This window comes from Notamacropus eugenii, chromosome 5 (genome assembly GCF_028372415.1).
Source record: "Notamacropus eugenii isolate mMacEug1 chromosome 5, mMacEug1.pri_v2, whole genome shotgun sequence".
Taxonomy (NCBI): domain Eukaryota; kingdom Metazoa; phylum Chordata; class Mammalia; order Diprotodontia; family Macropodidae; genus Notamacropus; species Notamacropus eugenii.
Genome location: NC_092876.1, coordinates 103,303,258 through 103,315,764, shown reverse-complemented (window position 1 = coordinate 103,315,764; position 12,507 = coordinate 103,303,258). Strand labels below are relative to the sequence as shown.

General features: G+C 38.2%; 1 protein-coding gene and 1 pseudogene across 1 annotated transcript in view; both read left to right on the top strand.

Moving 5' to 3' along the window:
• The window catches only part of LOC140504964 (phosphatidylinositol 3,4,5-trisphosphate 3-phosphatase TPTE2-like), a 111,730-nt gene that overhangs the window by 86,310 nt on the left and 12,913 nt on the right, over nucleotides 1-12,507 (top strand). Inside the window, exon 17 of the mRNA XM_072610451.1 lies at nucleotides 9,648-9,745. Coding sequence (XP_072466552.1) covers nucleotides 9,648-9,745 — 98 coding nt within the window. The remainder of the gene's footprint in view (nucleotides 1-9,647; nucleotides 9,746-12,507) is intronic.
• On the top strand, nucleotides 1,466-4,197 carry LOC140504960 (ATP-dependent RNA helicase DDX24 pseudogene; annotated as a pseudogene).

Sequence of the window (12,507 nt, the reverse complement as noted above, 5' to 3'; positions counted from 1 at the left end):
AGAAGGATCAGAACAAAAGAGAAAAACCATAAGAAAGAAAAAACAAAAAACTGAAAATAGAATGCACTGATCTGCATTCAGACTCCATAGTTCTGTCTCTGGATGTGGATAGCATTTTCCATCATGAGTCTTTTGGAATGGTCTAAGATCATTGTATTGCTGAGAAGAGCTATCAAAGTTGACTGTTCCACAATGTTACTGTTACTGTGTATGATGGTTCTGCTTATTTCACTCAGCATCAGTAACTCTTTCCAGGTTTTTCTGAAGTCTGCCTGCTTATCATTTCTAATAGCACAACAGTATTCCATTACATTCATATGCCACAACTTGTTCACTCATTCCCCAATTGGTGAGCAACCCTCCAATTTTCAATTTTTTGCCACCACAAAAAAAAGCTTTTATAAATATTTTTGTGTATGTGGGTCCTTTCCCCTTTTTATGATCTCTTTGGGATACAGACCTAGTAGTGCTATTGCTGGATCAAAGGGTATCCAATTTGATTGCCCTTTGGGCATAGTTCCAAATTGCTCTCCAGAATGGTCTGATCAGTTTACAACTCCATCAACAATGCATCAGTGTTCCAATTTTCCCACATCTTCTTCAACACTTACCATTTTCTGGTTTTGTCATATTAGCCAGTCTGATAGGTATAAGGTAGCACTTGAGAGTTGTTTTAATTTATACTTCTCTAATCAATAGTGATTTAGGGCATTTTTTCATATCACTATAGATAGTTTTAATTTCTTCATCTGAAAACTGCCTGTTCATAATTTTTGACTATTTATCAAATGGGGAATGATTTGTATTTTTATTAATTTCATTCAGTTATCAATATATTTGAGAAATGGAGCCTTTATCAGAGACACTGGCTGTAAAAATTGTTTCCCAGCTTTCTGCTTCCCTTCTAATCTTGTTTGCATTGGCCTTGTTTGTGTAAAAACTTTTTAATTTAATGTAATCAAAATTATCCATTTTGTATTTCACAATGTTTTCTGTCTCTTCTTTGATCATAAGTCTTTCTCTTGTCCATATCTAACATTTAAACAATTCCTTGTTCTCCTAATTTGCTTATGGTATCGCCCTTTATGTCTAAATGATGTACCATCTCAGTACACGGTGTAAAATTGGTCCATGCCTAACTTCTGCCACATTATATTCTAGTTTTCCCAGCAGTTTTTGCTAAATAGTGAGTTCTTATACTGGTACCTTTGGGTTTATTAAATAGTAAATTATTAAATAGTTTATTAAATAGTAGATTACTATAGTCATTGACAACTGTCTTAGCCATTACCAAAGAGTTTTGATGACTGCCACTTTATATTATAGTTTTAAGTCTGGTATGACTAGGTCACCTTCCTTTGCAGTTTTTTTTTTCATTAATTCCCTTGATATTCTTGATCTTGTGTTCTTCTAGATGAATTTTGTTATTACTTTTTCTAGCTCTATAAAAAAATTTGTTTTGGGAAGAGGCGGCAGCGGGAGCCATGGCGGCGGCGCGGACACCTTCACGCGGAATCACAAAATTCAAGAAAGAGAGACAGTTTCTGCCCTCTGCTAGATTTAGGAAAAAGGGAATAAAGGTTGTAGGAACGTGGAAACCAGTGAAGATTGACCCACATGTTTTTGCTGATGGGCAGCTTGAGGACCTGGTGTGTTTTGAAGAGCTTCATGATTATAAATTGGTTGGTGCCTCAAAACTTGCATCAGAAGAAAAACCCAGAAAGAAAAGGTCTGGTGCTGTGGTGTCTGAGGGGGTGGTAGAAGAAGAGACAGCTTCCCGGCCGAAGAAGAAGAGGAAGAAGGGCACAGATCGGGGAAGAGAGACAGCTGTTAAGAAAGAGGAAGAGAACCCTTCACTTGCAGATGAAGGCCTAATTTCCCAGGAAGCTGTACTCAAACATACACTTGACACAGACCATGAGGATGGTCCCCAAGAAGGTGGAGCTGTAGAAACCATAAGCCCCCCCAAGACTGTTCAGAAAAAGAAGAAAAAAAAGACAGGAAAAAAAGCACAACCGTCTTCTCAGGCTGCTCCTTCCAAAGCTCCCTCTAAAGTAAAGAGTTGGACAACCAAGTTGGATGATCAGAAAGCCGACGTCTCTGCCTGGAAGGATCTCTTCGTGCCTAAGCCAGTCCTTAGGGCATTGAGCTCCCTGGGCTTCAGTGCTCCGACTCCTATTCAAGCTTTGGACTTGGCCCCTGCCATTCGAGACAATCTCGATATCCTTGGTGCTGCAGAAACAGGAAGCGGGAAGACCCTTGCCTTTGCTATCCCGATGATTCACTCAGTGTTACGCTGGCAGGAGGAGAAGCAGACTAACCAGGAGCAGTCTGGGAGTCATTCTGAGGATGGAGAGTTCTTGGTGGATGTGGATGATTCTTCTGATGACGGTAATGAAATGTCGAACTCTCCGCCAGTGGAAAGGAAAGAAGAGAAGGACGAAGACCCATCTCACAGTCCAGGTGATGAAAAGGAATCAGACGACAAAAAGCTGGAGTTTGATGAGGAAGAGGCCACTGGTCACAGAAATAGGAATAACCCTTTGCTTGGACTTGTTCTGACACCCACTAGAGAACTGGCTGTCCAAGTCAAACACCATATTGATGCTGTAGCCAAGTTTACAGGCATCAAAACTGCTCTCTTGGTTGGTGGAATGGCTCCTCAGAAACAGCAGAGGATGCTGACTCGCCAGCCAGAAATTGTGGGCGTCTGTGGGAGTTAATTAAAGAGCAACATCATCACCTCTCAAATCTCAAGCAGCTCAGGTGCCTTGTGATTGATGAGGCGGACAGAATGGTTGAAAAAGGCCACTTTGTTGAACTCTCCCAGTTGCTGGAAATGCTGAATGACAGCCAGTATAATCCACAAAGACAGACATTTGTATTTTCTGCCACGCTGACTTTGGTCCACCAGGCACCTGCCAGAGTATTTCAAAAGAAAAATGCTAAGAAAATAGACAAGACAGGCAAGCTGGACATGCTAATACAGAAGATTGGGATGAGGGGGAAACCAAAGGTGATAGACCTAACAAGGAAAGAGGCCACTGTGGAGAGACCCTGACAGAGACCAAAATCCATTGCGACAAAGAAGAGAAGGACTTCTATCTCTATTACTTTCTGCTTCAGTACCCAGGGAGAACCATGGTATTTGCCAATAGCATTGACTGCATCAAACGACTCACAGCACTCCTCTCCATTCTAGACCGAGATCCACTTCCTTTGCATGCAAACATGCACCAGAAGCAAAGATTAAAAAACCTAGAGCGGTTTGCTGAACGAGACAATGGTGTTCTTCTATCAACAGATGTGGCTGCTCGGGGCTTGGACATTCCAGATGTTCAGCATGTCATCCATTATCAGGTCCCTCGAACTTCAGAGATATATGTCCACCGGAGCGGTCGAACAGCTCGAGCAGCTAAGGAAGGTCTCAGTTTGCTGCTAATTGGACCAGATGACATGATCAATTTCAAGAAGATTTACAAGACTCTTGAGAAGAATGAGGAGATTCCATTATTTCCCATTGAAATAAAGTGCATGAAAGCAATCAAGGAGCGAGTAAATTTAGCACGACAGATCGAGAAGGAAGAGTACTACAATAGCCGTGCGAAGCAGCACAACGCCTGGTTCCAGCAAGCTGCTGATGCTCTGGAAATAGATCTGGATGATGATGTATTCCTAGGAGGAAGACGTAGCGAACAAGAAGAGAGTCAGAAACAAAGGATGATGAAGGGAATGAAAAAACAGTTAAAACACCTGCTTTCCCAACCTGTATTTAAAAGCGTCATGAAGACCAAGTATCCGACCCAGTTTGGCAGGCTGATGGTGCCAGAGATGCCCCTCCACACTTCTGAATCTGCTCTGAGCACCGTATCTCAGCAGAAGAAGAAGAGAAAGAAGAAAAAACCAGTTATAGGATAAATGAACTTCAGACAAAGCAGAGCTTGGTGGTGACCACAGTGCGGTGGCTGGTGTAGCCCTCCTCCTCCCCGTCTGCTCCTGTGGGAGCAACGACACCCCCACCCCCTGCTGTTCCCACAACAGAGAAAACAATGCCATGGTCGGTTATGCAGTCAGACTAGTCAAGAGTTAGCAGCTCTTACTCACCCCATTCATCCTGATGCTGCTACATCCCTAACACAAGTGGAGAAAATTTTTTATTTTTAAATAAAAGTCATGGCTTAAATGGGAAAAAAAAAATTTGTTTTGGTAATTTGATTGGTATGGCAATGAATGAATAAATAAATTTAGGTACAATTGCCATCTCTATTATATTAGTTTGGCCCACCCATCAGCAATCGATATTTTTCTAATTATTTAGACCTTCTTTATTTGTGTAAAACTGTTTTATAATTGTGTTCATATAGTTCCTGGGTTTCTCTTGGCAGGTAGACTCCCAAATATTTTATATTGTCTACAGTTATTTTAAATGGAATTTCTCTTTTTATCTCTTGCTGCTGGGCTTTGTTAGTAATATGTAGAAATGCCAATGATTTGTGTGGCTTTGTTTTATATCCTGCAACTATGTTAAAGTTGTTAATTATTTCAAGTAGTTTTTTAGTTGATTCTATCTAAGTATACCATCATATCATCTACAAAGAATAATCGTTTTGTTTCCTCATTACCTATTCTAATTCCTTTAATTTCTTTTTCTTCTGCTAAAGCTAACATTTCTTGTACAATATTGAATAATAGTCAACCAAAACCTCTTGAAGACAATTTCATTTTCAATCTTTGTATTCCTAGCACTTGGTAGCACTTTAAAAAAAGTGTTTGTAATTGCATTGAATTAAAGCCAGTGAAATTCGCCTTACAACAACACATCTACAAAACAGAGCTAGTTCATCATTACTGTACCTTTTGTTTGAGGGCATACTAGGGCCGTTAAAGATGCAATAAAATATTCTAGTTCAAGGATGACTCAAATGTTAAAAACATGGAACATAACCAAACATTCTTTAATCAAACATTTTTCCTCTTTTGGAAACAAAATGTTTCCTTTGTTTTAGTTGTATATATGTTGAGTTAGGTGATTAGAGAATGCTCATGTTTCTATAATAGACAGTCTTGAAAGTTATCTTAAATTTTCTTTAGGTAGTGATTCACTCAACATTCTATAATAAAGTTTAAAGGAAAGTTTTAAAAATCGGGTTAGTATTTCTTGAGTATCTTACTATACAAATGAGTAAGTATAAGAGTTATTCTCTCAAAGGCTTTATGATTTCAGTAGGGGAAACAAGATAGCCACACATGAAAGAACTAGGATATAATAAAATAGTATAGGATTAGACTTAGACCAATCTGTACCCAAACAATAATCTTCTCATTAAATATCTGCTAGATAAATGTGTTCCAGGTCCATCCAGGCCATCTTTATTATAGCAAGCATTTGTGTGGTGAACAAGACAGAAATAAAGTTGGGTGGGTAGGTTTTTACAGCCTGAATATTGGTGACTTCAAAAGGTACCTTCATATGAAGGCTAAGATATGCATGCTGAATGTTCAAAGGAGACCAAGAAGGACATTTAGGCAGAGTCATGAGAGAAAAAGCAAGTGTCATCAAAACCTTGGGACAGGAAAGTATATAATTGCATTAGATCCCTATCTGGAAGTAAAAAGGAAGGGAAGGAATAAACATTTATATAGCACCTTCTGTATGCCAGGCACTGTGCTAAGCACTTTACAAATACTATCTCATTTGATCCTCACAATAACTCTATGATTTAGATGTTATTATTCTCATTTAACAATTGAAGAAACTGAGGCAAAAAGGATAAGTGATTTGCCTGGTGTCGAATAGCTATTAAGCATTCAAGGCTGAATTTGAACTTGTCTTGCTAACTTCAGGTCCAGCACTCTTTCCACTGTGTGACCGAGCTGCCTTGAAAAATGCTAAAGTAGAGGAGGAGCCAAGATGGCAGAGTAAGGGCAGGGAATCACCTAAGCTCTCTACCAAACCCCTCCAAATACCTTTAAAATATGACTCTAAACAAATTCTAGAGCATCAGAACCCACAAAAAGGTGGAGCAAAACAAATTTCCAACCCAAGATAACTTAGAAGGTCATCAGGAGAGGTATGTTGCACCAGGGTGAGAGAGGAGTACAGTCCAGTGCAGGCCCCACCAGCACCAGCAAAACAGGAGCAGGCATTGGGAATGACTGAATCAGCAGCAGCAGCAGCAGCAGCTGCTTCCAGAGCTCTCAGGCCACATATGGTAAGGAGGCTGAACAACTGGTCAGAAGGAGACTATAGGGGTCTTTTTGCTAGCACTGAGGCAAGACTCTGTTGCTTTGCCAATACTCGGATCTGAGTCATAGCAGACCTTGCAGCTACAGTGGATGCGGGACCCTCCTACAGTTCCAGGGCAGAAAAGAGTGCTTGTCCTCTCTCACAGACTAGAGCGTAGACCAGGAAAATAATAAACACTTCTCCTTAGATCACACTGAAAACTTACAGGTCCCTAGAAGTATCTCATAAAACAGCTACATAAAGCCCCCGAAACCTGGGATGGTGTTCCCTCCACCCTGAAAGCAGAACCCTACTTTAACAAAGACTTGAAAGTAAAGTAAAGGGCTGGGAAAATGAGCAATCAACAGGGAAAAAAAACCTCTTGACTATAGAAAGTTACTATGGTGACAAAGAAGATCAAAACACACACTCAGAATAAGATAATAAAAACAAAGCTCCTATATCAAAAGCCTCCAAGAAAAATGTGAACTGGTCTTAGGTCATAGAAGAACTCAACAAGGATTTTGAAAATCAAATAAGAGAGGTAAAGGAAAAAAATTGGAAGAGAAATATAAATGATGAAAGAAAATCATGAAAAAAGAGTCAACAGTTTAGTAAAGGAGATACACAAAAATAAAATAATAAAAGACACATAAAAATAACACCTTAAAAAACAGACAAGGCCAAATGATAAAAGAGGTCCAAAAAGTCAGTGAGTAGAAGCATGCTTTAAAAAGTAGAATTGGCCAGATGGAAAGGGAGCTCCAAAATTCCAAAATTCCTTGAAAATTAGAATGGAGAAAATGGAAGCTAACGACTTTCTGATAAATCAAGAATGATAAAACCAAAAGAATGAAAAAATAGAAGACAATGTGAAATATCTCATTGGAAAAACAACTGATCTGTAAAACAGATCCAGGAGAGATCATTTTAAAATTATTGGACTACCTGAAAACCACGGGGAAAAAAAGAGCCTAGCCATCATCTTTCAAGAAATTATCAAGAAAAACTGCCCTGACATTCTAGAACCAGAAGGCAAAATAAAAATTGAAATAATATACTAATTACCTCCTGAAAGAGATCCCCAAATGAAAACTGCCAGGAATATTATAACCAAATTCTAGTGTTCCCAAGGCAGGGAGAAAATCTTGCAAGCAACCAGAAAGAAACAATTCAAGTATGATGGAGCCACAGTCATAGTAACATAAGATTTAGCAGCTTCTACATTAACTAATCAGAGGGCTTGGAATATAATATTCCAGAGGGTAAAAGAGTATGATTACAACCAAGAATCATCTACTTAATAAAACTGAGTATAATACTTCAGGGGGAAAAATGGATATTCAATGAGATAAAGGACTTTCCAGCATTCTTGATGAAAGTACCAGAGCTGAATAGAAAATTTGACTTGCAAATACAAGACTCATGAGAAACATAAAAAGGTAAACAGGAATGGGAAATCATAAGGGAATTAATAAGTTTAAACTGTTTACATTCCTACATAGGAAGATGATATTTGTAACTCTTAAGACCTTTCTCATTATTAGGGTAGTTAGAAAGAGCATAAATAGACAGAGAGTACAGGCACGAGTTGAATGTGAAGGGATGATATCTAAAAAAAAATTAAAGGGTGAGAGGAATGTACTGGGAGAAAGAGAAAGGGAGAGGTAGAATGGGGTGAATTGTCTCACATAAAAGAGGCAAGAAAAAGCTTATGGAGTGGAGGGGAAGATGGGAGAGATGAGGGGGAGTGAGTGAACCTCACTCTCATCAGAATTGGCTCAAAGAGGGAATAACATACACACTCACTTGGGTACAGAAATCTAACTTACTTACCCTACAGGAAAGTAGGAGGGCAAGGAGAAAAGAGAAAGGGGGATGATAGAAGGGAAGGCAGATTGGGGGAGGTAGTAGTCAGAAGTAAAACACTTTTGAGGAGGGATAGAGTAAGAAAAGAAAGAGAATAGAATAAATGGGGGGGGGTCATAGGATGGAGGGAAATACAGTTAGTAATAGTAACTGGAAAAAAATTTTGAAGCAAGTTTCTCTGATAAAAGCCTCATTTCTGAAACACAAAGAACTGAGTCAAATTTATAAAAATAAGAACCATTTTTCCAATTAATAAATGATCAAAAGATATGATCAGTTTTCAGACATAATGAAAGATAACTATAGCCATATGAAAAAATACTCTAACTCACTACTGATTGGAGAAATGTAAATTAAAACAGTTCTGAGGTACTACCTCATACCTATTAGATTGGCTAATAGGACAGAAAAGGTAAATGACAAATGTTGGAGGGAACTTGGGAAATGAGATTTAATGCACTATTGGTGGAGTTGTGAATTGATTCAACTATTCTGGAGAACAATTTGGAACTATGCCCAAAGGGCTATAAAACCCTGCCATACCCTTTGACTTAGCAATACCACTACTAGGTCTGTATACCAAAAGAAATAAAAAACAAAAAGGAAAAGGAACTGTGTGCAATTTATCTATATATACACATACACATATGTATATATGTACATACACACATATATACATGTGTGTATATATATGTGTATGTGTATATGTACATATATATATCAGCTCTTTTCTCATGGTAAAGAATTAGAAGTTGGGATGTTTATCAAGTGAGGAATGTCTGAACAAGTTGTGGTATGTGATTATGATGAAATACTATTGTACCCTAAGAAATGATGAGCAGAATGCTCTCAGAAAAACCTTGAAAGATTTGCATGGGTTGATGAAAAGTGAAATGTACTGTACACAAAATAATAGCAATATTGTAAGATGATCAACTGTGAATGACAGCTGTTCTCAGCAATATAATGATTCAGGACAACTCTAAAGGACTTATGCTGAAAAATACTATCCATCCCCAGAGAAAGAACTGATGGTGTCTGAATACAAATTGAAGTATATTTTTTTAAGTTTATTTTCCTTAAGGATTTTTTTTCTTGTCTATGTTTTCTTTCACAACATGACTACTATGAATGTTTTGCATGACTACACATGTATAACGTATATTGATATTGCTTGCTTTCTCAATGGTGAGGGCGTATGGGGAAGGAGGAAGGGAGAGAATTTGGAACTCATTTTAAAAATGAATGTTAAAAATTGTTTTTACATGTAACTGGGAAAAAATAAATTACTAAATAAAAGCTCAAAAAAATAAAATGAAATGCTAGAGTAGAAGACATTCTGAAATGTATTCTGTTAATTCTGCTTTAATTAACAATGATGGAACAGAGTACCACCAAATTTAGCAAATATTCATTTGCTATTGCTTGGGATAAGTTGCTCCTTTTCTTCTTTTTAAGCCACAAAAGTAATTAGTAAGGAATTTAAGTTTAACTCAAAAATATTATCTCCTTTGCCATAAACTGAACACAACTTTTATTTTTTCCTCTTTAGGAATTGGAAAAGGTAATGGAAAGGATCTGAAAATAGTAGTAATGATGAATAACAAGATTGTTTACACTTGTTTGTGTGCATCTTCAAAGAACTGTCAGGTAGGTTGTTGTTGTTTACAAATAATTTTACTTTAAAATGTAATGACCATCTCCACTGATATTAAAAAATGAAATAACCAACCAAAATTGAGGATAAAACATTATGTTAATCTATGGACAATACTGCCTCATTTTAATGGATCAATAATCCTCCAATGAGGGCATTCCCTCCACCAGTAAAGGTCAAAATCATCTTCTCCTAGGTGTCATTCTTATCGGTGTGCTCTCATCAATCCACCATTTAATATTCACTCAGTACACCTGAGGACTCAATTGAGGTTGCTTAATATTTCATGGATATCAGTTAGTTAGCAAATAAATATTTATTAAGCACCAACTATGTGCCAGGCAAAGAAAGGTAAAAGACAGTTACTGCCCTCAAAGAACTCACAAACTAATGGGGAGATAACTTGCAAAGAGTTATATATAGAAACAAAATACACACACACACACACACACACACACACACACACACACACACACACACACACACACACACACACACACACACACACACACACACTATAATGGCAAGTAAAATAGGATCCTTGCCGTTTTTGTTTTAGTATAATCAAGAAGTATAATGCCTCTATTTAAATGTAATTAAGGAGGATCTTTCCCACCCATTATTGGGCCTGGGAAGATTTGTAGGAAGGCCCACGCCTTTTGTTAATGAGGCACTGGTTCTCCAGGGATGTGATGCCCTCTGACTCTAAAAAGTGTATAAAGACTCTGAAGTGAGGGTTTTATTTTGGAACTTACTAACTGGAAGTGTTTGGCCAGATGAGGACTCTGGGAAGCCACTAAAGAGAACCCAGATGTCAGTGCTTCCCTCTCTGGTAACTATGGTGAGGCAGTTGGACTGTCTGTTGTATTATTATCAGGTAGAGGAAGCTATGTCTGTTGATCTTTAATTTCTCTGTATTTTCTGTGAAGTTCAGGGTTCTGACTCCCCTGAACTAGGTGAATGGTATAAATGCTTGGTTAAAGGAATGATACATATGCTTGACTAAAGTGATTGTTAACCCCTCAAAAATTGCCTTTCCTTTTATGAATGCAGATGTTAGAACCTGTGGTAGCAGGTCCCCTTGTGTATGTTGGGGTGCTTACTGTTATACACAAAGACATATACATATATGTATATTCAACAGAGGGAAGGCACTAAGACGAATTCGTAGCAGTTTCCTACAGAAAGTTGTATTTTAGCTGGGACTTGAAGGAAGCTAAGGAAGAAGGTATGAGTGTAGGAATGGGAAGGAAGCAACTAGTTTATGTAGGACCTGAACACCAAAGAGGGGGGTTTATATGGAGCCACTGGAGTTTGTTGAGTAGGGCAATGACATCTTGGACCTGCACTTTAGGAAAATCACTTTGGTGGCTGATTGGAAGATAGACTAGAGTTGGGAGAGATTTGTGGCAGGCAGATCAACCAGTGGGCTATCATAATGTTCCAGGCATGAGGAGATGAGGGCCTGCTTCATGGTGGTAGGACTACTAGAAGAGAGAAGGGAACATATTCAAGAGAAATTACAAAGGTGAAATAGACCTTGGGACCAGATTAGATATGGGGGTGAGAGACAGTGAGAAGTAGATGATGACACTTATGTTACAAGCCTAGGGGACCCTTGGTAAGATGATGGTACCCTTGAGAGTAGTGGGAAAGTTTGGAAGGAGAGGGTAGGATGGGGAAATGATCATTCAGTTTTGGGCACACTGAATTTAAGATGTCTACATGACACCCAGGTCAAGGGTCTAATAGGCAGTTGGAGAGATTCTGCCCTGTTATATATTCTCTCTCTTGATCATATCATTAGTTCCCATTAGTTAAACTATCATCTCTCTGCAAGTGACTCACAGATCTAGATATCCAGTCCCAGTTTCTTCTTGGACCCTTACTTTTATATTACCTATTACACATTTCAAACTGGATGTCCCAGAGATGTCTCAGAATAAATGTTTACACTGAACTCCTTATCTTTCATTGACCCATTCCCACAAACTTCCTGCTCTTCAAACTTTTACCTATTTCTGTTAAAGATGCCACCATCCTTCTAGTTTTCCAGGTCCATAATCTTGGTTTTATCCTGGACTTCTTCACCACACATATCCAATTATTTTCCAAAGCTTGTTCCTTCTGCCTCCAAAACATCTCTCACATCTGACTCCTTCCCTTTACTCATCCAGCTATGATCTCAGATCATGCCCTCATCACTTCTCATCTGGAATATTCTAACAATTGATTTCCCTGATTCAAACTCTTCCCATTACAATCCACCCCACATACTATTGTCCAAGTGATTTTCCTTAAACACAGATCTGACCATGTGACTCCCCTATTCAATCAACTGGTGTAGCCCCCAGCTGTTTCTTGAATAAAATGTAAACTCCTCTGTTTAGTTTTTACGATCCTTCCTAGTCTATTTTTAATTTAAAATTCAATTTTTTTAATTATTAGTTCCCAATTGTTTCCCTTCCCATAATGTCACTCCCCAACCCATTGAGAAGCCAAGAAAAATAGTACTCATTGCAAATATATATAGTCATGCAAAACAAATTTCTACATTAGCCATCTTCCCCCCAAAAAAGGCAAGAAAAAGAGATGGAAGAAACTTGCTTCAATCTTCACTCTTAGTTCATTTATTTTCTATCTAGAGGTAGGAAGCATATTTCATCAGGAGTTCTTGGAACTGTGGTTGAACATTGTATTGATGAGTTACAAAGTTTTTACAGTTGATTATCATTATAATGTTATCATAATTATG